This window comes from Anguilla rostrata, chromosome 12 (assembly GCF_018555375.3).
Source record: "Anguilla rostrata isolate EN2019 chromosome 12, ASM1855537v3, whole genome shotgun sequence".
NCBI classification, from domain to species: Eukaryota; Metazoa; Chordata; class Actinopteri; order Anguilliformes; family Anguillidae; genus Anguilla; species Anguilla rostrata.
In genome coordinates this window covers 34,640,779-34,668,678 of record NC_057944.1, presented here as the reverse complement: position 1 = coordinate 34,668,678, position 27,900 = coordinate 34,640,779, and the positions used below count along the sequence as shown (strand labels likewise).

Below are 27,900 nucleotides of genomic sequence, written 5' to 3'. Positions count from 1 at the left end.
AATGCTGGTATATTAAATGTGTCTCATTTACTGCAACCAAAGAAGATACAGAGAATTACACTCATTTGTGGAATGCTATCAAATCTTACCTCATGTAATTTCATTTGCAGTTCTATACCTCACCTATACTAGTGATATAAGCCTGGCTGATAGTATGCACGATAGATTTTAGGTGTATTTCATTGCACAAATGACAAGTATAAATCTTTCTGTTCATTTACTTTATGTACAATAATTAGAACATTGCTTTATTTAGCCAAATAGAAGCTAAATATGGCCTTATTTGAGTAAGGCCCCTTATAAGCACTCAGATTTCCTATTATATATTAGACCCTGAAAGTGAAGGAATTTTTTGAATACTTTTAAATGCTTTATTGGAGAGCGAGAGGGCTCAATTGGAGAAAAATGTTTTATTTGAAGTTGCAATTCGGCTATTCGGTTGCAATTCGGCTTTTAATTGTTCACAACCAATTAAAAATTTAGTTTGCGTTCATTTTCTAAGGAATTTATTTCATTTTCTCAGCTGACCTGGATCAAAAGAGATCGTCCTAGTCACACTATTGGCGACACTCATTCGTATAGTTCACTGCCGCTTTAGTAGACTAATAATTTTACAGTATCATGAAATTAAATCTGCACATCAAGGAAAACCCACAGCCGGTTAACCTCTGGTGAACCTCCAGGGTAGTGGAGCGCGCACCGTCTATTCCTCGCGCATTCTCGTGCACGGACTTCCTTGTCCCGCCCACTATGACTCAAGCATCTCCTGATTGGCTTAAAAATATCCCTTTTCCGTCAGTGTTCCAATGTGAGGTGGCGCGGCGGGAGTTGCAAAATAGTGCGAATCTGAAGAGTCTGCAGTAGTAATACATTACGATGTTTTTCTTCATATAAATGTCAAAACGTGGATTTCAGCCATGAAACCGATTCCAGGACGCTATGAAAAGGTATTTGTCATGAGCTTGAGTAAAGTTTGGTACCACATCATTTGATGTGTGAAGCTATGTGAACTAGCTAACGTATATCGAAGCTATCAACCACCCAAAAGGTAAATGTCGTTGAGGTCGCGATAGCTGACATTATCCGTTACTGTTGTAAACTAAGTAACAGTAACTACTGTATTTTATATTTTATTTGCCGCAAGCTCTATCTATGGCGAACTGCGGAACTGTAGAATAACGTCAGCAAGCAACATTTTCATAAGCAACGTTAATGCGTCAGCTAACTAACTGGCTAACGTCATCTTGAAAAGAAGTTTACGGCAGATAATCTAGTTTGGATAGCTATGTTATGTAGAGTACATTTCTTTTCATGTTTAGCTAGCAATGCAGGTTTCAGGTTTTGTGAAGACTGTCAAATGCATATATTATTCAGTAGCCAGAAAAGTTGTCTTGCTGGCGCTCTATTCCAAATATAAATACTGATGTACTTAACTGTTCATCTATCTAAATAAATCCAGGCTAAGGATCTGAGAACATGACAGGCTTTTCTCAAAGATTATTGGATCCAGGTACACGTGTGAATATGTTCGAAGTCTTCAAGCATCACATCGTTCAAGGTGAGATATTCTCAGTAAACTGATTTGTAGCCTGTCCAGTTGTAGCAGCAGTGGTATCCAGTTTCTCTGTTATATACGTGTTGGCTAGCTTCAAGCTGTGACCCCCCCCCCTTAATATGTGGGGGAAAAGAGCCAGTTACAGTATATATCTATTACCATATTTAATTGAATTTGGACCACAGTTTTATGTTATTAATTTGCTTGGCTGACACTTACAGAATTCCATTTTAATTCTACAGCTTTGTTACTGGTTCCCTCCCTGAAGAGCTACATCACATGATTGTTGTGGTGGATGTGATTTGGTAATAAAACTGACAGTGTTGTCATTTGCTTGCTTTTCACCAACTCTCTCAAAGAGCTGGGGCCACTTTGTCCCAACTGGTTTGAGGAGCTGACCGTCAGCGCCGCTAGAGATGGAGCCTCTGCCCGGGATCCAGAGGTGCCCGGGGGGGCTCGTGTGCAGGAGGCCTCCCTCGGAACACCGCTGCGAAAACCGGCCGCGGACAGCCAGATCTTCTCCACTCCCAAGATCTTCAAGAGCCGGACGGCTCAGTCACCTGAACTCCTAACCACGGACGAGGAGCTCTTCTCTCCTGATAGAGGTAGTCGGGTGCTCAGTTAAACTGCAGGTTGTCAAACTCTGGTCCTCAAGGGGCACAGTTTCTTTCTGTAAGCTGCCAGTTAAGGCATTGAGAACAAGGTGTGTGGACTCTTTAGCCAATCAGTGACTCAAATCAGTGGTGTCCTATCTTATTGGAATATGGCCGGTGTAGGTTTTTGTTCTGGCCCAGCACTTAGACACCAGATTTTACTTGTCAAGCTCTTCATTGAAGACCAGAATTAGATAATTAGTTGGAACAGGTCCGTAGTGCTGGGCTAAAACAAAAACCTGCACCCACACCGGCCCTTTTTGGATAAGATTGGACACCCCTGGCTTAATCACTCCTGCTGAAACGCACTGAAGACCAGCAGACACTAGGGGCCTCCTGGACTGGAGTTTGACGACCCTGAGTTAACAGGTCATCTCTTTTGCTACACAGTTATTGCAACTGTTTGCCTTAACGGAGTAGTAGACTTTCTGGGATTAATGATATTGTATCAATTTCTTGTTGGCCCAGAAAGTCCAATAAAGGATATTTTAGATCAGTGGTAACCAACTCAGTTCCTGGAGATCTACCGTCCTGTAGGTTATCATTTCAACCCTAATTCTGAATCACCTGATTCCACTAATTTGCAGCATAACGAGATCTCTAGCTGAATGAGGTGTGATTTGTTAGGGTTGGAGTAAAAACCTGCAGGATGGTAGCTGTCTAGGAACAGGGTTGGTTACCTCTGTTGTAGATACTTGCAGACTTATCTGACAGCCAGATGGCTTTAAATGTACATTTAGACAATTATCTGTAGCTAGACTACAAAGTTTAATTTGCTCATACAGATTTTTTTCTAAAATGCACAGGAGCTGCTGGAGGATCAAAAACATTACCATGGGTGGACACAAGCATGTGTTTCTTTGGATCTGCTAAAAACAGGTAATATAGTCTCTGCCTTGTGTCTGTTGAAGGAAGACCGTACATGTTGCGCCATTATATTTTGACACAATATGAACATAGTATACAGCTACAATGAATGTTGTTATTTTAACACGAAGCAGAGAAGGTTTGCTGCCGAAAATGTAGTCCATGTTGTGGTCAGTATGTTGAACATAAATAATTATTTTTTATTTATTGATTTTTATTTTTCAGCCGAACTGCTGATAAACATGGCAATACAAGTCTGACTGCGGATGATTTTGGTAAGTTTTCTGATCTCCAAAATGTAAACATCTGGGATTGTAGTTTTTGTAGTCTTTTCTTTATTCTAGTTGCATATAGTTAATTTAGAAGTTCAGTAACTTCTTCCTCCCATTGATAATTTTTCTCCCTCTTCAATCCAGCACTGCTGAACATTCCAAAAAGCCGGCCTGTAAGTACAGGAATAATATATTTTTACCTCGTGCCAATTTTCTCACTTATTTTAGTTTAACATAAATCTTGTATTTCTCGTCAGTCAAAGTCATAATTAACGGGTTGCCTAATAATTGAGCCATCATGGTGTGGTTTCCTTCTTTTTTTTTGTATGGTATTTGTTTTCAGGCCGTCTCTTGCAAAAGCATTTCTGAAAGCCTGGGTGCGCAGTTGGACCCTGACGTGTCCTGGACCAGCTCTCTCAACACCCCTCCCGTCATCTCCCCCACCATAATTTTGGGTAAGGAGGAAGTAGGTGTTTGTCCTTTCCGCGTTGAAACATTTTCTTTTTTTTTTTTGCTGGCTCACCGTGTTTGTTTCCCCTGCTCTGCAGCTAAGGAGGAGGACAAAGCCGGTCCAGTCAGCCCCTCCGGAGACAAACGTGTTATTGTGAGTTGATACCGGAGGCTGTTTCTGCGCAAAATGAAAAGTGTTATTGTATTTATGAATGTGCTGTTTTCATCAGGATGGGGAAAACTTCACCAAAAGCAGGAGGGAGATGGCATTGAGTTATAATGTAACAGTGTTACTTCATTATAATGCTGCTGACATTGAAACTACTGTACAGTACATTATAGGTGTTGCATAATGGTCACGTTATAGCTTGAATGAGTAGTTCTTGATTTGTAATCTTTAATTAAGGTATGTGATCCATTGAATATTCCTATTTGAATATCTTCGTATTGAATCTTAATGAATACATTTCAGATGCATACATGGTGGTGTTACGTGATTGTGCTTTGGGATCTTCAGTGTTTTATCCTTGTATATTAAAAGAAAAATGTGAAAGTAATAGTGGATATATTACCCCCAGACTAAAGGCATAAGCACAATCCTTCATGATAGAAATTTGTAGTGTATAGCTGTGTAGGGAGCACGGTTTAACTCAATTTCACGGCTATTGCTTTGTGTCTTATTGCCTGATGCCTCAAACTTCCCTAATGCCTTTTCCCTAATTCAGCTTGTGCGAGAGCTGTTCCCCTCCATGTCAAAAGTGTCCCGAATGACTGAGATCACTGAAAAGCCTGAGGGCTTGTTTGGTCAACCATCTGGTGAGTGGCTTTCTCTGTGACTAATAAAGTTTCCCTGCATTTTTATGAGGCCTAAATTTTGAAGCTGCTTGAGGTGCCCAATTTGTTCTGCCATTTATAAATATGAAATATTACGTGTTTAGCTATGGAGGAAGAGTCGGGCCTCTGTTTCAATGGTTTTCATAGGGCAACAGTCATATCTTTGCTGTGTACTTTTTTTTTCCCCCAGCGGTTTTTAATAAGGCAATATTCATAGCTTGGCTGTGGCCTTTTTTTAGCCGTTGGGGTTTTTTTGGTCCTAAAATGGGGGATGTTATCAGATGACTTATGCTTCTCTATATTTTCATGCTGAAAAATGCAATTCTTGTATTTTCCATCTGGGCGGTTGTAATTGAATTTTGTGGTTCAAAGATGCCTAGTGGCACTCGGCACAACAATGGTTTGTTTTGTGCTGACTCAGAAGATGCAAAATAATGTACAGTTTAATGATGCTCCAAGTGTGGACCTTGTGTAGTGGCATTGCAAGTGAATTAATAAATGACCAAAACAAAGTGACTAAATGACTAAAATGCAAGCTTTTAAATTGAGATAAGCCACACTCCGGAAATTCTTTCTCTTTGCGATAAGCCTGGGGGTGCGTTTTGCTTGTGTGAAAAGACACATTTTGCACTGCCCATTTCATTAGCAGGCAGTCTGAACACCTCGTTCCCCATGCAGGCTGCCATGCTTGGATATTTTTAGTGAAAAGCCTGATGTGTATACAATACTCTGTATAATATGCCATGTACATGTCTCGCTACCTGTTTCATTTCACTTTTAGAAATGTGTTTTGATTTCCATGGGATGGAGTTTAGCATTTGGAGTAAACCTTTCCTGTTGCATTGCATCAACAGGAGCAGATAGCCGGTTGGGTGGCCTGGTGAAAGGGAGCGATTGCCGGGAGCTCCCCTCAGCAGACGTGCGGGACGGTTCGTGGAAGCAGACGCTGCCCGACGCCATCCAGGACGGAGAAGTGCGCAGCACGGTGGCCAGCGTGCTCGATGGCGCTGAAGAGGTCCTGTCCATCTTCTTCAGTAACGGCGGTTCGGCGCTGCGGAGGGTGAAGGCCCGGGAGAGGAGCAGCAGCAGGAGGAGGCAGGCCTGCTCGGCCAAGGCAGCGGCGCCGACTCCTCCCCCCCCAGCTCTGGAGAGCGGACGTCCTGAAGACCCTCCCAAAATGGCCGGCCGAGCGGAACGCGTCGCGGACACCTTCGCCTTTCACAAGGGCAATTCCCCAGAGGCAATGGACTGCGGCGTCACCCAGTGGACGCCGTTGACTTTGCCTGACACCTCGGGCGCTAGCGCGGGAACTGATTTCTGTGCTGTGCCGTCATCCTCAGGCGGGGGCACCGCACCGGTCACTGAGGCGCTGGCTGATAGGCCGGCTAATGCAGCTCAGCTGGAAAGACCAGCTTCTAAAGGTGATCCTAAAGACATTAGGGTGCCAGGGGGTGCAAGTGCACAGTGGGATGCTGTCCTCCCTACAAATGTGGCTAACACTCAGGCAAAGACTGTAGGCCCCTTGCATTCAGAGTTTCCACAGCAAAGGGCAGAGGCTTCGAAGAGCATGAGATCTGAGGACTCCTGGCCAACTACGCTGCCACTGAACCCCTCGTTCCCCCAGTCAGACTCTGGTAAATGTACAGTGCCAGCAAGCGGCCCAGGGATTAATGTATGCAGTACTGAGATGCAGACTGGTGTGCTGGTCCTCCGGCCAGGCGAGTCGCCGTTGCCGGGGTCGTCCCTGGAAGGCTGTCCTGCTGTCACCTCCACCAGGAAACCTCCCCGGAAATTTGTGTATTCTCTTCAGAGCCCACGACTCCCTGTGCAAGCAAAACATAACCATAGCGACCGTAGTCAAACAGTTTCCACGCCAACGGTTCCATTTCCAGGTAAGGGTTTAATTCTTCTAAATCTTAAGTGTTTCTACTTAAGTTCAATGCATTATATTTTACATAGGTGTTTTTATTTCTCTTTTTGTGTTGTTTTCAAGGTGAGTCGTTGAATGGGAGCACAGACGCTGTGATGTCCAGCGTAAAGGCGTTGCATCGCAGTGACAATGTCACCAAAGACAAATCGGAATGTAAAAAACTTTGTGAACAAGCTAGCGACGCAAGTATGGCGGTAGTCCCTACTGCATCAAATGAAGTGGAAAGTGGGCTGGATCACATGCCCCTGCTGTGCGCTACCAGTGCGGAGGATTACAGCCAAGAGTGGAATCCTGGCAGAGCGCCCAGCGGCAGTGCTGACGCGCTTGGCCGTGACACTGACACCCGTTTCTCAGCAACAGCATGCCACTCCGTAATGGAATCTAAACGGCCGCGTCGACCTTCCGCTCCCGTGCCGACGGAAAAGCCCGGATGTGCCGACGATCCCCGCGACCGTGACATTGTCGACTGTCCCGGTCACGGCACCGCCGTCCTCACCGGATGCACTCAGGCCGCTGAAACGAGCGGCCTTCTCCGTGCGTCCGACGCGACGCGCATGACGTGTGACAGCGGCTACCACGCCACCTGGTCGGGTGCCACGCAGCTTCACGGGTCATCCGACATCGGACACGCTTCCAGCTCCAGGAAAGTCGCTGAGAATCGTGCTCCTGTGGGCTTTAAAACGGCCAGCAACAGAAGAATTCCTCTGTCTCTGGAAGCCATACAGAGGGCAAAGGCGTTGCTCGATGAGGGTGCAGAGGGTAGTGGGATTAAATCGTCCGTCTCTAAGGGGAAGCCTCAGATGTCTGAATCTGCAGAACGGACTCAGAAGAGTCATTACAACGGGGCCAAGAGCTCTTTAGCTGGTAATGCAGCTGCAAGTCGGCAGCGCGCATCGCTGAGAAAAGTGAGTTCCCCCCACAGTTCCCTGAGTTCTCCCCAGGGCAGTTCTCCAAATCCTGGTTTTGTCGGCTTCAAAACAGCCTCCAACGGCACGATACGTTTGTCCTCTGCGAATCTGCTGAAAGCCAAGCAGCTGTTCAAGGATATTGAAGATGAGAAGCTCTTGGAAGTTTCCCCCAGAACCAGCTGCACTGATTTTGACGCCGCGGGTGAAGTTGAAGCGGAAACTGGAACGTCGTCGAAAAGTTCAGCGGGGCTGATGGCTGCGCCCTCGCGCGTCCGGCCGTCCTCTGAGCCGAAAGCCTCTGAGCCCTACGGGTGTCTGACGGCCTCACAGAGAGCTGACGTTACGGAGCTGTGCAGCCTTTTAGAGGACGCCGGCAGCCAGTTTGAGTTCACGCAGTTCAGGCAGGCGATCTCGACTCCAGCCGGCTCGGACGAAGTCGTCTGCAATCATCCTTGTGACAAGGAGGTAGATCCCGATTTCCTAACCGGCATCGACTTTGATGACAGTTTCAGCTCTGAGTGCGAGCGGCAGGGTTCTAGAAAACTACCGGCCGATGCGATTATGCCTGAGAAATTAACTGCCAGTTCTTACCACAAGCAAAATCGACAGGACTCCAGCCATAAATCCAAACCTGTGGAAGTATTGAGTTATGACTTCGCTGATAAGAATGCAAAAGTCACAAAATACACTGAGGACCCAAGTGCATCGTTGGTCCCTAAGAATAATTATGATTCAGGAAGCTTTGTAGCTTTTTCTTCTGCAAGTGGAAAGAAAATTGCTGTGTCAAAGGAAGTTCTTCAGAGGGCTTCAAAGGTTTTTGATGACTTGGACGTTGGTTGCGTGCCATCGCCGAGCTCTGTGCGTCGTGACAAGAGTGCAGATCCATCTCATTTAAATGTACTGGGTGCTACTGTCACCGAGGTGCCAAGAGCCAGAAACATTCCAGGCGCCCATGTGACATTTAACACTCCAAGGAGTAATGTTATGAACCAGAGCCACTGCATCAAGAAGATTGGCCGTTCACCAGGAGCAGTAAGCCCAGGTGGAAGAAGTTTAAAAGTGGGTGTGTCATCTGAAAATACGCAAGCGATTCAGGAAGACCGTGCCATTTCTGAATTAAATCTCCCTTCTGGAGAGCCTTACCCTCCCCACGTTTGTTCCTCTTTTCAATTGCCAACTGTCAAAAACAGTTTAGAAGGTGCAGGTACTACTTGGCCAAGAGATTTATTAGCTCCCTGTGCACCAAATGGAATAGGCACTGATTTAAGGTTAGATGAACGCCCGCCTCCGACACCTGCCCTTAGTTCAGCAGAGCAAGGAAACGCCATTTTAAAGCAACCGAGGACTGTTTGTTCAAAAGGCGGTCTTCAGAGAGACATGGGTAAAAAGCTGGAAATTTCTCACGACCAGCCCAGTAGCATGAGCAACAAGCGTGGCGCGGGTTTCAAAACCGCCAGAGGGACTGCCGTAAATGTCTCGGAGGGGCTTTTGAGGAAAGCGAGGGAGATGTTCGCAGATTTAGGGGAGAATCTGGAAACCGCGCAAGGACGAGGCTTCCGTGGAGATGAGCGAGAGGGGTGGAATGCCGTGTCCGAAAACAAAGAACAACCAGACACATCTGCTGACGCCACTGACAAAGCAAAGAGCATTTCTGAGAAATGCAAGAGTGAGAATGGTGCTGAGCAGAGAACATCTGCTGCTGATTACGGTGCTGACGAACCTGATGCCGTACACGTAGAAAAGGAGATTGATGCGACCTCTGTGCAAGAAGACTCCTCAAGAGCAGAAACTCCTAACATGGGCAGTGAAAGCAGCATAGGCTGTAGCACACCGTGTGCAAACAAATTGTGCTCAGCTGAAAAAGCGCTCCTGGAAACCACCTCAAACGAATGTGGTCGTATCTCTGGATCATGCCAGATGGCAGCTGTTTCAGATGAAGGCAGCGGTAGTATTTCAACTTCCAACATCCAGGGTAATTGTGGCTTCAGCACTGCTGGTGGTAAGAAGGTAACCGTGTCCAAAAAATCTCTTCAGTATGCTCAGTTTCTTCTTAATGAGTGTACAGAAATGAACACTCCCGAACCTGGGAACGCCTCCAGGTTGAGTAATGGGCATGTTTCCTCTCACAGCCTTCTGGGTGGAAACAGTGGTGGCTTTCAGACTGCGAGTGGAAAAGGTGTGGCCATTACACCAAATGCCCTTGAGCAGGCAAAGGCCATGTTTCAGAATTGTGATGATAGACTAGAGTGCGGAATTACCGGGGCAGTAAGAGGAGAGGGTGTCAGTGGGGGAACCAGAGGCGACCCGATAAATCCGACGGCAACCAGTTCTGGATTCATCTCTGCCGGTGGTAAAGGCGTGTCCATTTCAGCAAAGGCTCTCCTTGAAGTGAAGGACATGTTTAAAAACAGTGATTGCATTGTGGACTGTGCAACCACTTGTGGACCAAGAGAGGGGCATACAAATGAAAAGTCCTTTGAACTGCAAAGTAATTTTAGGACGGTTAACTGCGGGTTCACCTCTGCTGGTGGCAAGAGGGTGTCTGTATCCGAGAAGGCCCTCCTGAGAGCAAATGCTCTTCTGAAGGAATGTGACGAGAAACCCCACGTGGAGTCGGAGAGACTGGAATTTATGGCGGGTTCAACTCCGGATCCTCGGCACAAGAACGGTCGTGGCTTTAGCACGGCCAGCGGTAAAGGGGTGTCCGTTTCCCTCAGGGCCCTTCGGGAGGCGAAGGCTCGATTCGCGGACTGCGACGACGCTGCTTCGCCTGAACCTGGTGAAGTGAAAGCGGAAACCCTAGGCGAGAATTCCACATCTGCCCATAAAAAGGATTCTACGAACGGTAACTGTGGCTTCAGCACCGCAAGTGGTAAAGGCGTGTCTGTGTCCAAGAAGGCCCTTCTCAAAGCTAAGGCACTGCTTAGTGAATGCTGTGATGTTGAAAGTGGGGAACCTGGAAGACTTCTCAAAATGGAATGCAGATCTAGTTCAGTTCCGACCCCTCCGTGTGAAAGCGGGTGCGGTACTGGCGCAGGTAGCGGGAAGGGGCTGTCCACCTCCGTGAAGAACGTTTGTGAAATGGAGGTCTCATTACAAGACTGCTCCAATGATAAAATCACAGCAGAGATTCGAGGAAAGGATTTAAAAGTGAAAGGTGGCCCTTATAATAATACAGGGAAGCGTGCTTCTGGTTTCAACACAGCCAGAGGTAATCGGGTATCTGTTTCAGTCCAGGCTCTTGAGGAGGCAAAGGCTAAATTCAGAGACTGTGATAATTTGGACCAGGTATTTGGTGAAGAAATGAAGGTGGATCCTATAAAAAATAAAAGAAGTTCTACCCATCGTAATCCGGATAAAACTGCTCCTGACATCAGCGCAGTTGACGAGAAGACCGCGTCCGTCTCTGAAATGGTTCTTCCGAGCACAAATCTTTTGCCTGCGGAATCTGACGGAATTGAACGTTCTGTTGTACCGAGCAGCTGCGAGAACCTCCCACAAGGACCGCCAAGCCAAGGCCAAGCCGCGGATCGCCAAAACGCTCGAGAGAACGGAAAGGCGCCCGTGTGGCCCTGTGACTCCACCCCTTCCCGGGAACGTTCTGCGCCGGGGAGGGCTGCCGCGGAGACGGCGGACTGCGAGACCCGGCGGAGCTCCCCGCCGAGCCTGCGCTCGCCGGGGCTGAGCAGCTGCACGGACACCCAGCAGAGGTACCTGGAGCAGGAGGCCATGGCGTGCACCAGGGCCCTGCTGGAGGACGAGGACCTGGCCGAGCAGGGCCTCCGGGGGGCCCCAGGGAGGACGTCTCTCCAGCCGAGTTCAGCCGTGACTGAGGCCGGGGGGACACGAGGGCGTGGCAAAAGGCTCCAATCGGAGGACTCGGATTTTCCAGGTATGATTTTTATTTATTTATTTTACATTTTTACCGGTTCAAAATGTGTTCTGTAGCAAAGGAAAACTGGCGTGTTAAAAAATGAATAAATGATTACTGCCCTTTGCCAGCAGGGGGACATCAAGTTCATGCATGTTCAAATCACAGCTTTATTTTCCCCACAGACCAACCTCCTCTCAAAAGACGGCTCCTGGCGAACTTTGACCAGACATCAGACAGTGATCAGCGGCCCGTGCTGACTCCTGTGAAGAGCAGCCCAAATGGTGTTAAAGCCATTTATTTAACTCCTTTGTGTTCACTGTTTAATGGAATTGCCAATTCTGTATGCATTTTGGCAGTTGATTTAAAGTATGTTTTTGTTCCTGTTTTTTCTAGTAATGTTAAGAGACAGGAGAATCTTCAGATACGGTGTGCCACTTCAACCTAATGTCACTCATCCTCCTGGGTATGTCTCAAACTGATAAAGAGAAATCATGAGTGTTTCTTTTTTTTCTGTGGCTAACATATTTTTGGTGATTATTTCATGGGCAGGGATAAGAAGGGCGTCCTGGACCACAGACACAGAAAAACAGAGCCACAGGTCGTCGTCCCAGGCTCCTTCCTTCAGGACAGCAAGCCGGTGAATCCCAGGGGTGCGGTGTTTGTGCCCCCTTTTCGGAAGGGTCCCAAGCCCGAGGTCCAGGGAACCAGTCTGCCAGCAGAGTCGAGAAGGCCTCCCAGTACCTTTGCGCCCCCCTTCAGGAAAACCCAGCCCGATGGTAACCCCCTGGGACAGGGGCCCGGACAGCCGTCCTCCAGCCGTCCTGGGACTCCCCCTCTGCCGGCTGTGTTTGTTCCTCCTCTTAGGAAATCGGCAGGTTCCACCTCCCATCCAGATCCAGGCAGTGAGGAGAAGATGTCCGGTCAGGAATCGGGCACTCACACACCACACAGCACCTGTGGTGGTGCCCAGAGCGGGCAGGGCCCTGTCACCCCAAACATCCCTGCAGGGAAGGAGGCAGAACCAGAGGAGCCCACACCCGCACCTCCCTCACCTGGGGACCTGGAGGCTGGCAGCTCAGGTATCCCCAGCATGGGTTCACTACTGAACAGACAACTGCTGATTCACGACATGGCATTACCAGTTTTCACAGCAGAATCAAAATGTCATTTGAGCTATGTAATTGTTGTAAAACACTCATTGTTTGACAATGACCTGCCCTGAAGTGTTCTGCTGTTGCAAATGCAAGCAGCAGATCTCTGTTCTGTGCTATGAGTTGTGGGTGGATCTGGTAAAGTCTGCATGGTAAAGCTGTGCTCATGAGCACTCCTGCTGGCTGTTTGTAGACGTGCAGACGCTGCAGAGCCTGCAGCTGGCGCGGGACCTGCAGGACATGCGGATCAGGAAGAAGAGGCGGCAGGCCATCCGGCCCCAGCCGGGGAGCCTGCTCCTGGCCAAAACCTCCGGGGTGGCCCGGGTGCCTCTGAGGAGCGCTGTAGGGGGGCGGTGCCCTGGTCTCCACACCCCGAAAGAGGTGCCCACACATTTTAAACTCGCTCTCCACTCACTGCTTTAGTTACAAACCCTCACCACCCACAAAAAAAAGCAATTTTTGACTAACTTCCTGTGGGATGACGCCTTGCTCTTCGTGTCTAATGGTATTTTTATAATATTATTACATTTACATTTATTTATTTAGCAGACGCTTTTATCCAAAGCGACGTACGAAAGTGTGTATCACGGTCATTGGAACAACTACAAAACACAGGTTCGATAAGGTACGATATTCATTTCGTACAGCGTATTATTTAATGTTATTTTAGTGAGTGTTATTGTTCCCCTCTCCTCTCCAGCTGTACGCGTGTGGCGTCCCCCGCGGGGCGTCCCAGATCGGCAGCGCCAGCGCGGAGTCGTTCCGCTTCCGCTGCGGGGACTTCTTCAGGGAGGAGGTGCTGGCGGCCGGGGGCGGGGTCCCGCTGGCCGACGGGGGCCGGCTCGTCCCCGGCAACGACGGCACGGCGGGGAAGGAGGAGTTCTACAGGTGTGCGTTTTTAAATGTTCAGGCACTGTGAGATTAATGCGCTCAGTCCAGCTGGAAGAGGCCCTTATGGCAGCACTCATATGAGTGAGAAGGAGCCTCAAAATGGAATGACCTTTTTAATTCATTAAAATGAAAGTAAAATGGGTGTGGAAGCCCAAGTATTAAGGGACGCTCTCATTGCAAGCAGTGATTATATTATATTATATTGTACAATATAAAATGTTATATAGTAATTTAGGTCCTCTGACATTCAGTATTTTGTTCAGTACTGTGACTGAATCTGAGGTTTTCTGACAGTATTCCCTGTGGAGCAAAGTGTTAAAATTAGCGTTCTTATTGCACATTCAGTCTGGCACATTGGACAGTGCATGTTCTTTTTTATCACTACGTCCCGCCTCTTCCACAGGGCCCTGTGCGACACCCCAGGGGTTGACCCCAAACTGATCAGCGAGGGCTGGCTGTACAACCACTACCGGTGGGTGGTCTGGAAACGGGCCTCCATGGAGCGGGCCTTCCCTTCAGTGATGGGCGGTTACTGCCTGACCCCAGAGCAGGTGCTGCTGCAGCTCAAATACAGGTACACACCTGACAGTTTCATTTAAACACAAACCGTTAAATTACATACCGAGCAACAGTGAAGTGAGCGCTTCTGCAGTTGGGCCAGTGTTCATGTGTTGTGCGGTGTTCAGGTACGATGTGGAGGTGGACCGGAGCCGGAGGTCGGCCCTGAGGAAGGTCATGGAAAGGGACGACACGCCGGCGAAGACCATGGTGCTGTGCGTGTGTGGCGTCGTCTCCTCCGGCCCCGCCCCTGCCGGGCCGGTCCGGCCCGAGAGCAGAGCCTCCCCCGGTTCTGGTGCCAAGGCGGGCGGCCAGCCCGGCGGGGTGATCTGGGTGACGGACGGCTGGTACGCCATCAAGGTCCTGCTGGACGCCCCGCTGACCGCCATGCTGCTCCAGGGCCGGCTGGCGGTCGGCGGGAAGGTGGTGACCCACGGGGCCGAGCTGGTGGGGTCCCAGGACGCCTGCTCCCCGCTGGAGGCCCCCGAATCGCTCATGCTGAAGGTGAGGGGTCACCCGAGGACACAGCCATGCTCTGTGTGCCTGGTGAAGCCAGCGCAAGCCCTGGAGATTAAACCGGCTGGCCTCTCTGCCTCTCTGCTCTCAGATTTCTGCCAACAGCACCAGGCCGGCTCGTTGGGACGCCAAGCTGGGCTTCCACCGCGACCCTCGGCCTTTCCGGCTGCCCCTCTCCTCCCTGTACTGCAACGGGGGCCTGGTCGGCTGTGTGGACATAGTGGTGTTGAGAAGCTACCCAACCCAGGCATGTCCATTTTACTTCCCTCAGTAAAAACTGCTCAAAGCTAGCCTTTCAAGCAGCTGAAGGCCTTTGAGTCGTGAAGTCTTCGCCTGCTCGCAAAGGCTAGATACCAAAGTGATTTACATGTCTTGAACATTCAAGAGATTCAAACATTTAAAGCTCTGTGTTCTATCTGCAGTCTCTGTAAGATGTTTTTGCAGTACCTATGCTATGTAGGCTTTTTTTTTCGTCCTTAGTCTAAACCCCCCTTCCGTGTTTTGGCTAGTTTTATTATTATAAAAAGATTATTCATTTCACCATATCTTTCTCGAGGTGCGTGTATATGCGTCCTTTATTTTTTTCAATGAACTCGTTGATTGATTAATTTCTCTGGCAGTGGATGGAGAAGCAGCCGGGCGGGGTCTTTGTGTTCCGTAGCGAGCGCTGTGAAGAGCGGGAGGCCAGGAGGCACGGCGACCGCAGGCACAAGGCCATGGAGCTCCTGTTCAGCAGGGTTCAGGCCCAGTTTGAGAGGGAGCAGGAGGGTACGTAACCCCCTTACCCAAAAAACCAAAATCCAGTGCCGTTACCTCCGTACAGAACAGAAGTGCACAAATGTACTACGGGAGGAGCAATGAGGCTTTTTTTTCCCCCCACAGCGAAGACCAAAGCCGGAAGCAGGAGGCGGAGGCTGACCCGGCAGGAGATGGAGGCGCTGCAGGACGGGGAGGAGCTGCACGAGGCCGTGGAGACCGACCCCGCTCACCTGGAGGTGAGGGCCTCGCAGGCTCGCAGACTGGCACGCGACGCGGTCCTGTCTGTGTTTCGGAGAACTTTGAAAGCGGATCAAAGCAATTTGTGTTTCTCTTCATGCTAGGAACTTCAAACACACTGTACATACACCAGGATCATGTTTGTCCCCAGTGCCAGATGGTACTACTTGTGTATCTTTTTAAAACATTCCCCAGAGGCTCGGTATTTATCTGTGATGCTACTGCTCACTGTTTCCATGGTAATATCATTAACCTTTCATGTGAAGAACGCCAGAGAAGCAGCCAGGGGCGGTTTGACTGAGTGCAGAACTTCAGATAAAACTGGGGAACGGTGTTTAGGCCTGTCGAAAGCTGCACAGCTTTGATTTGCACCTCAGAGTTGTTCTCTGAGAAAGTTGACCCTGTCGATACGTGTGTGTGTGTGTGTGTGTGCGTGTATGTATGTGCGTGTGTGTGTGTACATGTGTGTGTGTGTGTATGTATATGTGTGTGTGTCCTGTATGTATGTATGTATATGTATATGTGTGTACGTATGTGTGCGTGTGTGTGTGTGTATGTATCTGTGTGTGTGTGTGTATTTGTGTGTGTGTGTGTGTGTGTGTGTGTGTGTGTGTGTATGTATCTGTGTGTGTGTGTGTGTGTGTGTGTGTGTGTGTGTGTGTGTGTGTGTGTGTGTATTTGTGTATGTGCGTGTGTGTTTTACAGTCTTGTCTGAATGAGCAGCAGCTGGCCGTCCTGAGCAGCTACAGGGAGTCTCTGGGGCAGGAGAGGCAGGCCCGGCTGCAGGAGCGTTTTCGGCAGGCCCTGGCGGAGGCGCAGGAGGGCGAGGGGGGCTGCCCCGACCGGGACGTCACCCCCGTGTGGAAGCTGAGCATCTGCGACTCCAGGGACCGGCGGAGCGGCAGCGGTGAGCTCACGCCGTGTCACTTCCTCCTCCTTACCGTTAGTTACTGCAGTATGTCCAAAACAAGGACGACGCTCAGGCGCGTACCAAAAGGCCACGCCCGTGACCCCCCCGCCCTCCCGTCTCCCCAGTGTACCTCCTGAGCGTCTGGCGCCCCCCGGCGGAGCTGCGCCCCCTGCTGAGGGAGGGGTGCAGGTACAGGGTTTACCAGCTGGCCACGTCCTGGGGCAAGAAACAGGCCGGCAGGGCTGCCGTCCAGCTCACCGGCACCAAGAAAACGCAGTTCCAGCACATTCAGGTACCGGGAGTGGCTCCCTGCAGGAAGTGCACTCAGTGAATGTGTTTGGGGGAGAGACGCAGGATGTTCACTGTCCAAATGAGAGGGGGAAAAAATCTCCTTTGAATGCTAAATGTTTTAAAGAAATGTATCGTTATTATTATAATATTTTAATTAAACATGGAAATTGATCTGGATATTCGTGGAAACATTGCCCAGGCCACCTGCAGCCATTTAACTTAATTGATCGGAATTTTGAGCATTTGCAGCATGAACATTTTGAACAGTAATTTATATAAATGGTGATGTGTGCAATTATGTGGACCAATTTTAGAAGCCACTGTAAATTTGCATATTCTGTAATCCAATATTGGTTGGATTTTTTGTTTAAAACCCTGACGTGTGACGTGTGTATTTCTGGTGGTTATAAATTATTTGCCATTTGCTGAAGGAAGGCTAACACTTCAGGCATTTGGTCTTTGCTTCTGCGCCTCTTGAGACAGCTGTACACACTTGCGCAGTTTGAATGGGCCTTTTCTTTCAAATCTGTCGACGCGCAGACGAGACTCCGATGGTCCAGAATTTTAATGTCATTGTCTCCCTGAAAGGCCCCTCCAGAATCCCTGTGTGAGCTGTTCCAGCCCCGGGTGTCCTGGAGCTTCAGGGCTCTTCAGGGTGCGGGTTTCCGTCCGCTGTGTGGAGAGGTGGACGTGGTGGGGTATGTCGTCTCTATTACTGACAGACACGGTGAGTAGCACAGAGGCTTGTGAGTCTTCTCTAAATTCAGAGCAGTATGTGTTAAACTCGTAGAGATGGTGCAGAATCGCTGCTATGTGGACCATTGTGGTGAGGCATAAAATTGACAAATGGGCATAGTGGCATACCTGCACATGTCCAACAGTAATTTCTGCAGAGATTTGTGACTTTGGCTGAGAGAGCGCATGCTACAGAGAGCTGTGGTTAGGGTGCAGTTTTGGTGTTGACCACAACAAAGCTGCATTCATCAGCAGTCAACACAACAATGTACTGCACAATCAAGCCATGCGTCAGATTAGTGCTCAGAACCTACCTCTCCCCTCCCCCACTTTATTCCGTTTTCCTGCCTGTCTTATCAGTGGTTCCCCTTTCCCTCTCTGATATATACTCATTTTTCTCTCTCGTTTCTCTCTAGAATGTTCTATTCCCTTGTGTCCTGTATTTGGCTGTGTATTGTAATTGTGTGGGTGAGGTGTGGTTGGTGTGGAGATGACTGATCCGTCCTCCATGCAGGCCCCTCCCCCGTGCTCTACCTGGCGGACGGGCATCAGGACTTTGTGTCCGTGCGGATCGGCGCCAGCCTGGCACAGCTGGCGCTGGAGGAGCTGGTGAAGCCTCGGGCCCTGCTGGCGCTGAGTAACCTGCAGCCCGGGCACCGGACCGCCGTGCCCGCGCCCGTACCTGCCCTGTACGCGGGAGAGCTGGCCCTCTTCTCCACGAACCCCAAAGAGCCGCACCTGCAGGAGGCCTGTGCTCACCTGAGGAGCATCGCACAGGTGCTGCTCCAGAGCCCTGAACTGCCTCCCCTAAAACGACACATTGGAACAGATTACTCTCACGACTGTTTTCTCCAAAAGGACATTACACCACTTGCATTGTGCACCTGACGCAAAATTATTTCATTTACCATTTTTTGTGAGTTAGGGATGGCTTGCACAAGATTGCATAAGGTTATCGTAAACGGCAGTCAGGTGATGATTCCCCTGCTCTTCCTTGACACGTCTGTCTGTCACTCCGTTACCAGGGCAACGAGGGCTTCTTTCAGATGGCGGAAGAGAAGCTCGCCAGTTTTATCCCATCAAACAACCAGAGTGCTCTGCTGTCTCCAAGAGACGTGGGTCCAGCTCCAAAAATGGCAAGTAGGAGAGCGGGTGCTTGGTGCTACGATGTGCCCCACAGTCCGTAATAAAATGCTGAACATGTCAGCTCGAACTGTAGCCAGGAGTCCAGTGATCCATCAGTGCTTACCTCCCATAATATCAGCCAGTGAGGGACCTCATGGTGCAGCAGTGACTGCTCTGGTCCTGTGGCCTGCGTCAGCTGCGTCAGCTGCGCAGTCCTCCAGCGCTGTGTCCGCGCAGCTCAGCTGAAGGACTGCGCAGTAAAGACGGCTGGCTGGTTGCACGTGCTTCAGAGAACACACGCGCGAGGTTTCACTCTCTCAAATTGAAATTGAAATTGGAAGTGCAGCAGTGGGACAGGCGCACAAATAGGATGGATTACCATTAAAGATGTGTGTGTGTGTGTGTGCGTGCATATGTGTGTGTCCACTCACTTATATCCAACAGAGTCTGTGTTTGTGGAGCATTAACACGCAAACGATGTTTTGCATGCAGGTGAATGGGCAAACCCCCCAGCAGTCTGTGAGAGGCTCGGGGCTGCTCACCCCTGTGAGCAGGAGGCCCCCTTTACCAGCGAGCACTCCAGAGGACCGGGACCCCAAAAGCGTAAAGAGGAAGCGAGGCCTGGACTTCCTGTCCCGCATCCCGTCCCCTCCTCCGCTCAGCCCGCTGCTGACACACGCCTCGCCGTCGCTGAGGAAGACTTTCAATCCCCCGCGAAGGTCTGAGACTCCCCGCCCCGCCCCTCCCCCGTCGCCGACACCGCCCCCTCGCCGTGCCCCGACCCTGCCGACCCCGCCGCCTCGCCGTGCCCCTCCCCCTCAGGAGGCCGAATGGGTCAATGACGAGGAGCTGGCCATGATCAACACCCAGGCCCTGCTGGACGGGCTGGGGGGGCAGGAGGAGGCGGGCGTGTCCAGGTGACCACGGGAAGCACGGGAACCACTGTGTCTGGGGTAAACTGTACACTGGATCTGGCAGCCTGAAAGCTGTCAAACTTCCATGGCAGCTGCGTATAGAGAGACTGAAGAGAGTACTGAATGGACAAGCATGCCGAGACTCACTGCCTATAAGGACAACTGCAGTGTCTCACTGGCAAATTCAGCTTACGTGCAATTTACATGCTTACATTGTGTCAAATGGAAAATATGCCTAAATCCTCCACAACACTGGATTTGTTTTCCCTTTCCCCTTACTGTACATGTATGAATAAAATTCATAATTTAGAATATATGTATATATGTTGTATTTAAAATACTATTAAATAAAAATATGCTAAACCATAGTTTCATGATTGACCCAGTTTATTTAATTTTATATTTTCAGTTATTAATTTCAGACGGGTCTGAACTGCAAGATGTTGTTTTCGTATACACCTGCAAAGACCTCTTAGGGGACTACTACACAAAGAATTGCAGCAGCAGCAGTCTTCAGAAAGCCCTGGAGAGTCAATACATGTTGAATCATTTGGCAGTTTCAAGCTTGAAATTTCAAATATGAACCTGCATTTGTCCAGTGCTGTTCATCACTCTACAACTGGAGACCAATGGAGCACCTCAAGGCTCTGGGATAGCATGTAGCATTTTTACTGCTGTTTGTGGGGATATAGGAACAGCCGATAGCATTAGTGATTGCAAAGATGGCAGAATACCTCTGACCTTTTAAACCGAAAGAAGTAAACTGAACTCTACTGGCGTGACGTAATTTGCCTTTCAGGGTTCCTCGTACTCACGTGACAACGACGCAGCTAAATACTTCCGGCGTGGACAGCTATCATGACAGTGTATTATGAAAAAGAATAATGTGCTACTTTAAAACGTTTTATGGTAAGCTCACGAACTGGACCTGTTTACAGTTGTCGCTAGCTACAGCCGAGAATGAGTTTAGAATGAAATCGCTGAAGATATAGGCAGTCATTTTGGAAAGCTATTCAGCTAGCTAGCTAAGTACAACACACGCTGATAGCTATTTGCTAACTACTGTTAGCTTGTTGGCTAAATAACATGATTTTATCAGCATCAAAATGTATTGTATGATATGTAGCTTGCCAATGTTTCTGCTAACTTATGGTTATTCTGAGAGAGCTACTCAATGTTACCTGAGATGCTTCAGTAAAATATACATCTATATAAACGGATGGTTTGTGAAAATACACGCTGCGTCTAAGTCGGTCTAAATAAGAGCTTCTGCTAGGTTCATCAGAAGCAGCCGTTACTTAAACAGTACTAAAAAGAGTTCTTAGCCCTGTGTGTTCCTGAAAAAAAATTGTGTTACCAGTAATTTCATTCTAAAATCAATTTTCCTTAAAAAAAAAGTTAGCCTATCTGTCTTCACTCATTCATTAGTTCCGAAAAATGATATAGCCTACTACCTCGCCATGTTCTCTGACCTATAATACGTTTTAGCCTCTGAGATACTATAACGTTCGCATTTAAGATTTTACATGTGGCGTATTTAGAATTGTTGCGCCATACCGGGAGATTTGTTGTTAACATGCGTTTAAATTAGCGTCTTTTTTGCACTTTTTTTTGCCTTCACTTTAATTTAAAACCATTTCTAGTTCGTTCTGTGGTCTTTTGCACGATCATCTAGACTGTCAAAAATTGTTTTGAATAGGCCACAACTTGTCTCTTAGTCGTCAGTATTTGATCGTTAACAGGTGCATTTCCAGGTATATGCATGTAGAGCAGTTTTGTGTCAAGAGAAAGTGTACTTTTCTTTTTTATATAAAATAAAATGTTATCAATGTGTTACCTTCTCCTCTGTCTAGATGCTCAGAAGTGATGCCAGTAAGTCCAGTTCTGGAAAGGAGGACGGAGACATCAGTAAACATTCACTGAATAAACGGGGATCGTCAGCTTTGGTCTCAGATCAGAGAATTGCCCGGGGCTATGGCAGCGGTTATGGAATTAACGGCAACCTTTTGGGATACCGAAACCAAGGTCGGAGTGACACTGCAGGAAATGTGGATGTTGCCCCTCCTGCAGACGGTGTGAATGGGGAGAAACAAATTTTTAGAGATGGGAGGTTGGCCCAGAAAGATCGAAGGGTCGTCATCAAGCAGCTGGGCATTAGCAGCACAGATTTTATTGGGCCTCTGTGTCGGCCACAAAAACCCAAGTCTAAAGCGGAACTGAAATCTAAAGCCAAACCCAAGCCTAAAGCCAAACCCAGGCCTAAGGGTAACTTTGAGAATGAGCTCAGCGAGTTCTACAAAGAGCTGGAGGAGCTTGAACCGGCGGACTGCGTGGACGGCAGCGCAGACGAGCGCGCGGACGAGAGCAACTCTGGGGCCTGGGAAGCCCGAAACCCACCCCCCTATGGGGAGATGAGGTTTCCCAAAGACCGGGACAGCCGCTGGCCTCATGCGAGCAGGTACGAGCCCGACGACTACTGGCAGCCGAAGAGACACCGGCCCAACTTTCAGCAAGGGCCAGACTGGCAGGGACCAGACCCACCTTTCCACTCAGACCAATGGCAGCACTCTCAGGCTTTCCGGGGTCCCCACTGGCCCCCACACCACAATTTCAACAGGTCTGGGTACTACAGGCCCGCCGGGCCCCCACCTCCTCCCCATCCCCCACCAGGTTTTGGGCCCCGAAGGAGCACATACTATGACTCTCCCGAGGGTGAAAGTCAGTGGGAGCCCCCCCAGTTTCCTCAGGGCCCCAGGTGTCCACCCTTCCTTGGCTTTGGTGGTTACGATGCTCCCCAGGACCGCGGTCCTCCTGCATACCCTCCCGATGGCTTCGATGGCCGCAGAGAGGACGGGGGGAACGGTTTCTCCTCGTACGGGGAGACTGCTTGGCCCCAGCCTTGCATGGACTCGGACTGGCGCCAGCACCACAGGCCAGAACCGGGACCGGGACCAGAACCAGAACCAGACCCAGACCCAGACCCGCAGCAGCAGTGGCACCAGCAGCCACACGCCGACTGCGACTATCGCCCCGCCCCCCTTCTGCTCCTCATTCTGATGAGGGGGTTGCCAGGGTCAGGGAAGTCCACACTGGCCAAGTGAGTTGTCATGGAAACCTAGAGAGAGTTTGATTGCACTGTGCAGACCGCACCAGAGAGAATACAGTACAGAATATGTGTTCAGTTATGGGGCAAGTCTGGGTACAAATGAATGAACCCCTTTGTTAGTGTGTGTGTCTGTGGGTCAGTGTTCATAACTCCTGGTTTGTCTACGCCCATGGCATAAATTTCTTGACCTTTGCATATTTTTTTTTTTTTGTTTAGACAGCCATTTGACGTTTCCTGCCAATGTGACTTTCACACAGGCAAAGTAGTCAACCAGAGCTATAGTTTACAAGTTTCTCATGCCAGATGCTGTCTTAATCAAAGCATGTTCAGTTAATAAAAAATGTTTTGATTAAGATTGGATCAGTGGATTGCCAGCAATTTAATTGCTGACAGAAAAATGCATTTATAAATAGGTTTTCTTAGCATGAATAATTTTGTAAAGTGTGGGTGGATGATTAAATGATGATCCACCAAATGCAAGAATTTATGGACACAGGAACTGGGCTAATAATTTATTTCTTGGTCTTTAACTGACAATGAACTGGTCGACAGTTTTATTTTCTTTTTCATTATGTCAGGGTCAGTCAATGTATCCGTTGGTCAGCAGTGTAAGTTTGTGTTTTTTGTGTAGGAAATTGCTGTCCTCTGGTCCCAATGGACTGGTTCTTAGCACGGATGATTACTTCGTTGATAACGGATACGCCTACAATGCCTCTCTGATCGGGGATGCGCACGACTGGAACCAGAACAGAGGTATTGCAGTGCAGTGTCATCTGAACTTTACATAATTAACAGCACAATCACAGTTTCCTGAGGCCATATCTTAACCTTGCTATTCATATCTTTCTTTCTATTCCCTTCATTCCTCCTTCTAAAGTTTTAACGTTTTTAAGTTATATTAATAATGACGTAAGATGCTGAAATAAATGGGTACTGACATCCACCGGCTGTTTGTTTTTAATCTCACAGCCAGAGAAGCGATGGACGATGGCCGTTCGCCTGTAATTATTGACAATACTAACATCCAAGCCTGGGAGATGAAGCCCTATGTGAAAATGGTGAGCCGTTCTCCCACACTTCTGTTGCAGAATTTACACTGAATATTTTGTTGCGATTTCATGATGCTGTTTTGTATGTTTTTATTGAGGGCAGCTTATAGAGACTGTGATAAGTTTTTATTTATTTATTTATTTTATTTATTTATTTTTAAATATAAATACAGCCCACAGGTTATTTCCATGCCTCATAGCTGATTTTGCCATAGGGCACGTATGACACATAACTGCACTAAGGTGCACACAGTGTTGGTATTTTTTAAACAGTACTGAACAATGTAGAACTGCACCACGTGCATCTGAGTGGATGGCATTAATTTGCACATCATGTCTGCAGTAGTAACTAGATGTAAATTAGCTGCTAGCTAACTCTGGTGCAATTACTTTTTAATTGTGCACTGTCCCTGTAAAAATAAACAATAAAATAAATAAGCTGTTGGCTTCCTGTTTTCTGCTGTCTCTGCAGGCCATAGAGAGGAGATACACCATAGACTTCCGTGAGCCTGACACCAGCTGGAAGTTCGATCCTTTTGAGTTGGAGAAGTAAGGTTCTTTACCGGTGCTTTGTTTTTGCTGTCCGAAAGATGTCACTTACTGGTAAATGAGTAAAATAGGAGAAATGGAGAAATGCACTGCTGATCATTGTGATGTTTTACTGTCCGTCCACGGCCAGGGGTCCTTGCCCGTATGGTGTAGCTGATGATCTTCTCCCCCCCCCCCTCCCCAGGAGGAACAAGCACGGCGTCCCCTCCAATAAAATCGCTCAGATGCGGGATCGCTTTGAGCTGCCCATGTCTGTGGACATTGTGCTGACCTCTCGAGACCCGCCGCACAAGAGCGCATCGCCGCGCCCGCCGTCGCAGTGCCCGCCGTCGCAGTGCCCGCCGTCTCAGTGCCCGCTGAGGTAGCGGCGCTACGCCATTTTGATTGCGTTTGATTTAGACTTTTTTTTTTTTTTTTTTTTTAAATGAAGACACCAGCATATTTTCTACATTTATACAGAAATTTCCAATCTTTACTTTGTTTTTCCAGATACCTGGAACATCCGCAAATTAGTTTCTTACCAAAATTTTTAAAAAGTGCATATACGTGTGAGAACTCTCTGATTAATTGCAAATGGAGGGATATCATGTTATGTCATGAAACATTGCTGTTAAATCTCTGTATGAATTTGTCTCGTGTGCACATATCACTGTGCACTATGTCTATTGGTCTGATATTGTGTCTGCCGGTCAGCGTGTGTGTAAGCAGTTCCCTGCAGCACGTACTGTAACACAGCGGGTAGGAAGACTCATTCTCGGCTCAGACTCCGAGTGCGTTCGTAGAGCCGGCCCGTATGGAACACAGAGGGACACCTTCGGCTAACGGCGGCCATTAGCGTTCCAGGAGGACGTGTTCTGAGGGTGGAGTACGTTCGCTAGCGCCGGCTGTGGTTTTGGCGGCCGAGGGCGAGAAATGTTTTTTCATTTAGGGTGTCGCTAATTAATCTCATACGTTACAGCCGTGTAGCCGCACAGTAGGGCGTATAGTAGAAGAGGAGATGTAATTCAGAGGGACGGAGGTGTAAAACAGGGCAGCGCTGCAGTCTTGATTAACTCAAGTTTAGGAAACCATGCTAGATTACATGGGCTAGAGAAGCTAATACATCTGTGTGCTGTAGGTGGAAGGGCCCTCATACAGAAAATGCTACTGAAGGAAAGAATGACATTCTGTGGAAGCCGTTAAACTCATTGAAACTGCTATATGACGTGAAAGAGAAATGGGGGAGAATACATCACAGTTTAAGGGTTAAAGGTTTTCACAAGTTTTAGATTTTTCTTTCTGGAGATTTACTATAAACCCGCTAGACTCAGCTATGCTCCAATCGGTGTTGCCGGTGAATCTGCTACAGGGCATAACTAATGCTTTCTGAAATTCCATGACTCTGGTAAAGGGGGGGGGGGGGGGCTCTACTTTTGGTATATTACCAAAAAAAAAAAACCTTTGGCCCATCTGCTCAGGGTGGTACCCAAGAGTTCCATAAATTGTGTTGCCAGGTCAGTTTTGAAATATTCTAGAGGTTTCCAGCAAATGTTCTCTTATACCACATAGCGTCATTAGAGACAGGCTTTTTCAAATGCATTGAGTGAAGAACGTCAAAATGGCCTGTTCTGGATTCAATTAAAATGTTGCATATATTACTGATGGACAGTTATCTATTACAGGGCATGGATATGTTTCTGCCCTAGTACTACAGTGAGATGAGTGCTCTTGTTCCTGCTAAAGGTGAGCATGAGTACACTAGCAGTGACAGCATGTAGACTCTATTGGTGTGCCCTTTTGTGTGCTCAATGCATTTGAAAATGCTTGTCTCGGTGACTGATCCAAATGCTCCAACAAAGGTTAACTGGCCAAAAGCTTTGCACTATTAAAAGATGCTTGTAATTAAACTAATTAGTCTTTAATTAGTTTATTTTTTATTTTGTAATTAGTCTTTTTTTTATTTTTAAAAACTTTGCTTCTTTGTTTGCACACTTTTAAAAAAAATCTTTGTTGGGCCTGGGTGTGTTTGGCTGTCCGGTGTGCAGACACTCGCTTTACTGCTGTACCCAGTCACTGAAGAGCTCCATTATCTGTCTGCACAGTTTGCTTTGATTTGCAATACTAATACAAGGAATTAAAGCGTTGCTTTTTACGTCACCAACATGTGGAGATCCTCTTAGCCTTGGGTAATTTTTTGATTTGTATTATTAAACAAACATTATTCAATATATCATGGTATTGTTCAGTATATCATGATGTTGTCAAGATTTGTATGTATTAAAATTTTACATTTTGTTGATTTTTTGTGAAGATTTTTTTGTTCCTTGTAATGTTAGTATTAAATACTAGTTTGGCTCCACGCAGTCCTGTCTGTTGAATGTTTTTCACCCGGATTGTCGTTGTGTGATCGACAAACAGTCCAGGAATCGGGTGTGTCATGTTTCAAATATGTTTCTCGTAAAGGAATGCATTGCATAATGAGATGCTCTCATAGAAGATTATCTATGTTATTGAGAATTTCTGACCAAATGTTTTGCTTTTTAGTCTATGTTTATCATGAATCATATGAGGATGCTTTTTAACAGAATATATAGCCTGTTTTTAACATATTTTCCCACAGGCCGGGTTATTTTTGGTTGCTCTTCGTTGAGCCTCTGTTACAGACTTGAGTCTTGAGCTTGAGGCCTGCAAGGAGAAGCAGTCTGCTGTCGCTGCATATTTGTATTTTTGCTAACAGTAAATTTATAGAAATGTTCCACGCCTACACAGGTACAGTATAGATTACATATTTATGTGATACATTGTTTTTAACACATTCCAACTCAGTCTGAATTATTACAAAACAGCTGACCATTCTCTCTTGCTAAAAATTCTTCTTTCAGTGTAAATAACCAAAGGTATATGGGGGGAAATAAAATCCTAGTACCATTTGCATTATATTTACATTGACAGGTTTTATAGCTCATTAAAAATCAAAAGAGCACTGACTGGAGTTGATTCTGAACTTGATTCTGAGTCTCAATGTGATGAAATATACGCACAATATCAGCTGTAGTAAAATCAGTTTTTTGTTTTTTCCCAAGCTGTTATAGCCATCTAAAATGTTTTGTACATTTAAAAAAAACGTTTGGTCTTGGTCAGTGGTGAAAGCATTGAATTCTGCTGGGTACTTTGAAGAAGTGTTCATGTCTCAAATATTTTGTTATATTATTTTAATAAAGACGTTTGCAAACCATTCTTCTGGTAAACATAGCCATCTTAAAACATTCTGGTCACGTAATATTTTAGGTGTCTCGACTTCATGAAGTATCTCTCCTCTGGCCTGCATGGGCTTTTCTGTGGCAAATCGCCAATGCATGCAATGAAATGGAGACACACATTCGCAACTTTCCCAACCTTACAAAACATATTCTGACCTAAACTGCTAAACTGCACCAGGGGGAGACTGTGTAATGGTGCACTTCTGCTGACTATGCATGTACAAAATGCTGCTCCCAGGAAAACCTAATTTAATACTAAATGTTTATTGCTGTTTCTGTTTGCAGCCTATCGCTGGTTATACGCAAGACGTTTCTGACGTAACTTCATATTGAATTTTTATTTTATTTACCCCTCCAAATCAATGACTGGTAAAGCAGTGCGGTATTTTAAAATGACTAAAAAAATTATCATATTCATCATTGTAAAATTGCTTACATGAGCCTTATATTTTTATGTTCTCATATGTATATAATTTAGAGTAAATATTTTAGAATTTAGAAAACTGGGAAAGCTCTTTTTAAATGAG

The 27,900-nt window shown here is 47.4% G+C and overlaps 2 protein-coding genes across 2 annotated transcripts; both read left to right on the top strand.

Annotated features, from left to right (window-relative positions):
• Positions 1-808: 808 nt before the first annotated feature.
• On the top strand, positions 809-19,798 carry brca2 (BRCA2 DNA repair associated). Its single transcript, XM_064302294.1, has 27 exons — positions 809-947; positions 1,460-1,558; positions 1,915-2,160; positions 3,015-3,087; positions 3,301-3,350; positions 3,492-3,520; positions 3,691-3,802; positions 3,896-3,951; positions 4,523-4,613; positions 5,486-6,523; positions 6,625-11,361; positions 11,526-11,624; positions 11,737-11,806; positions 11,893-12,422; positions 12,688-12,875; positions 13,195-13,382; positions 13,789-13,959; positions 14,072-14,447; positions 14,551-14,706; positions 15,080-15,227; positions 15,342-15,454; positions 16,161-16,362; positions 16,491-16,657; positions 17,245-17,383; positions 17,906-18,168; positions 18,417-18,527; positions 19,009-19,798. The coding sequence occupies exons 2-27, from the start codon at positions 1,477-1,479 to the stop codon at positions 19,435-19,437; spliced, it is 9,864 nt and encodes a 3,287-aa protein (XP_064158364.1). The 5' UTR covers positions 809-947; positions 1,460-1,476; the 3' UTR covers positions 19,438-19,798.
• A 394-nt stretch (positions 19,799-20,192) lies between these two features.
• n4bp2l2 (NEDD4 binding protein 2-like 2) lies at positions 20,193-27,348 on the top strand. Its single transcript, XM_064302297.1, has 6 exons — positions 20,193-20,339; positions 21,284-22,527; positions 23,168-23,289; positions 23,506-23,594; positions 24,058-24,134; positions 24,319-27,348. Exons 1-6 carry the CDS (start codon positions 20,337-20,339, stop codon positions 24,497-24,499), a joined length of 1,716 nt encoding a protein of 571 aa, XP_064158367.1. The 5' UTR covers positions 20,193-20,336; the 3' UTR covers positions 24,500-27,348.
• Positions 27,349-27,900: the final 552 nt, after the last annotated feature.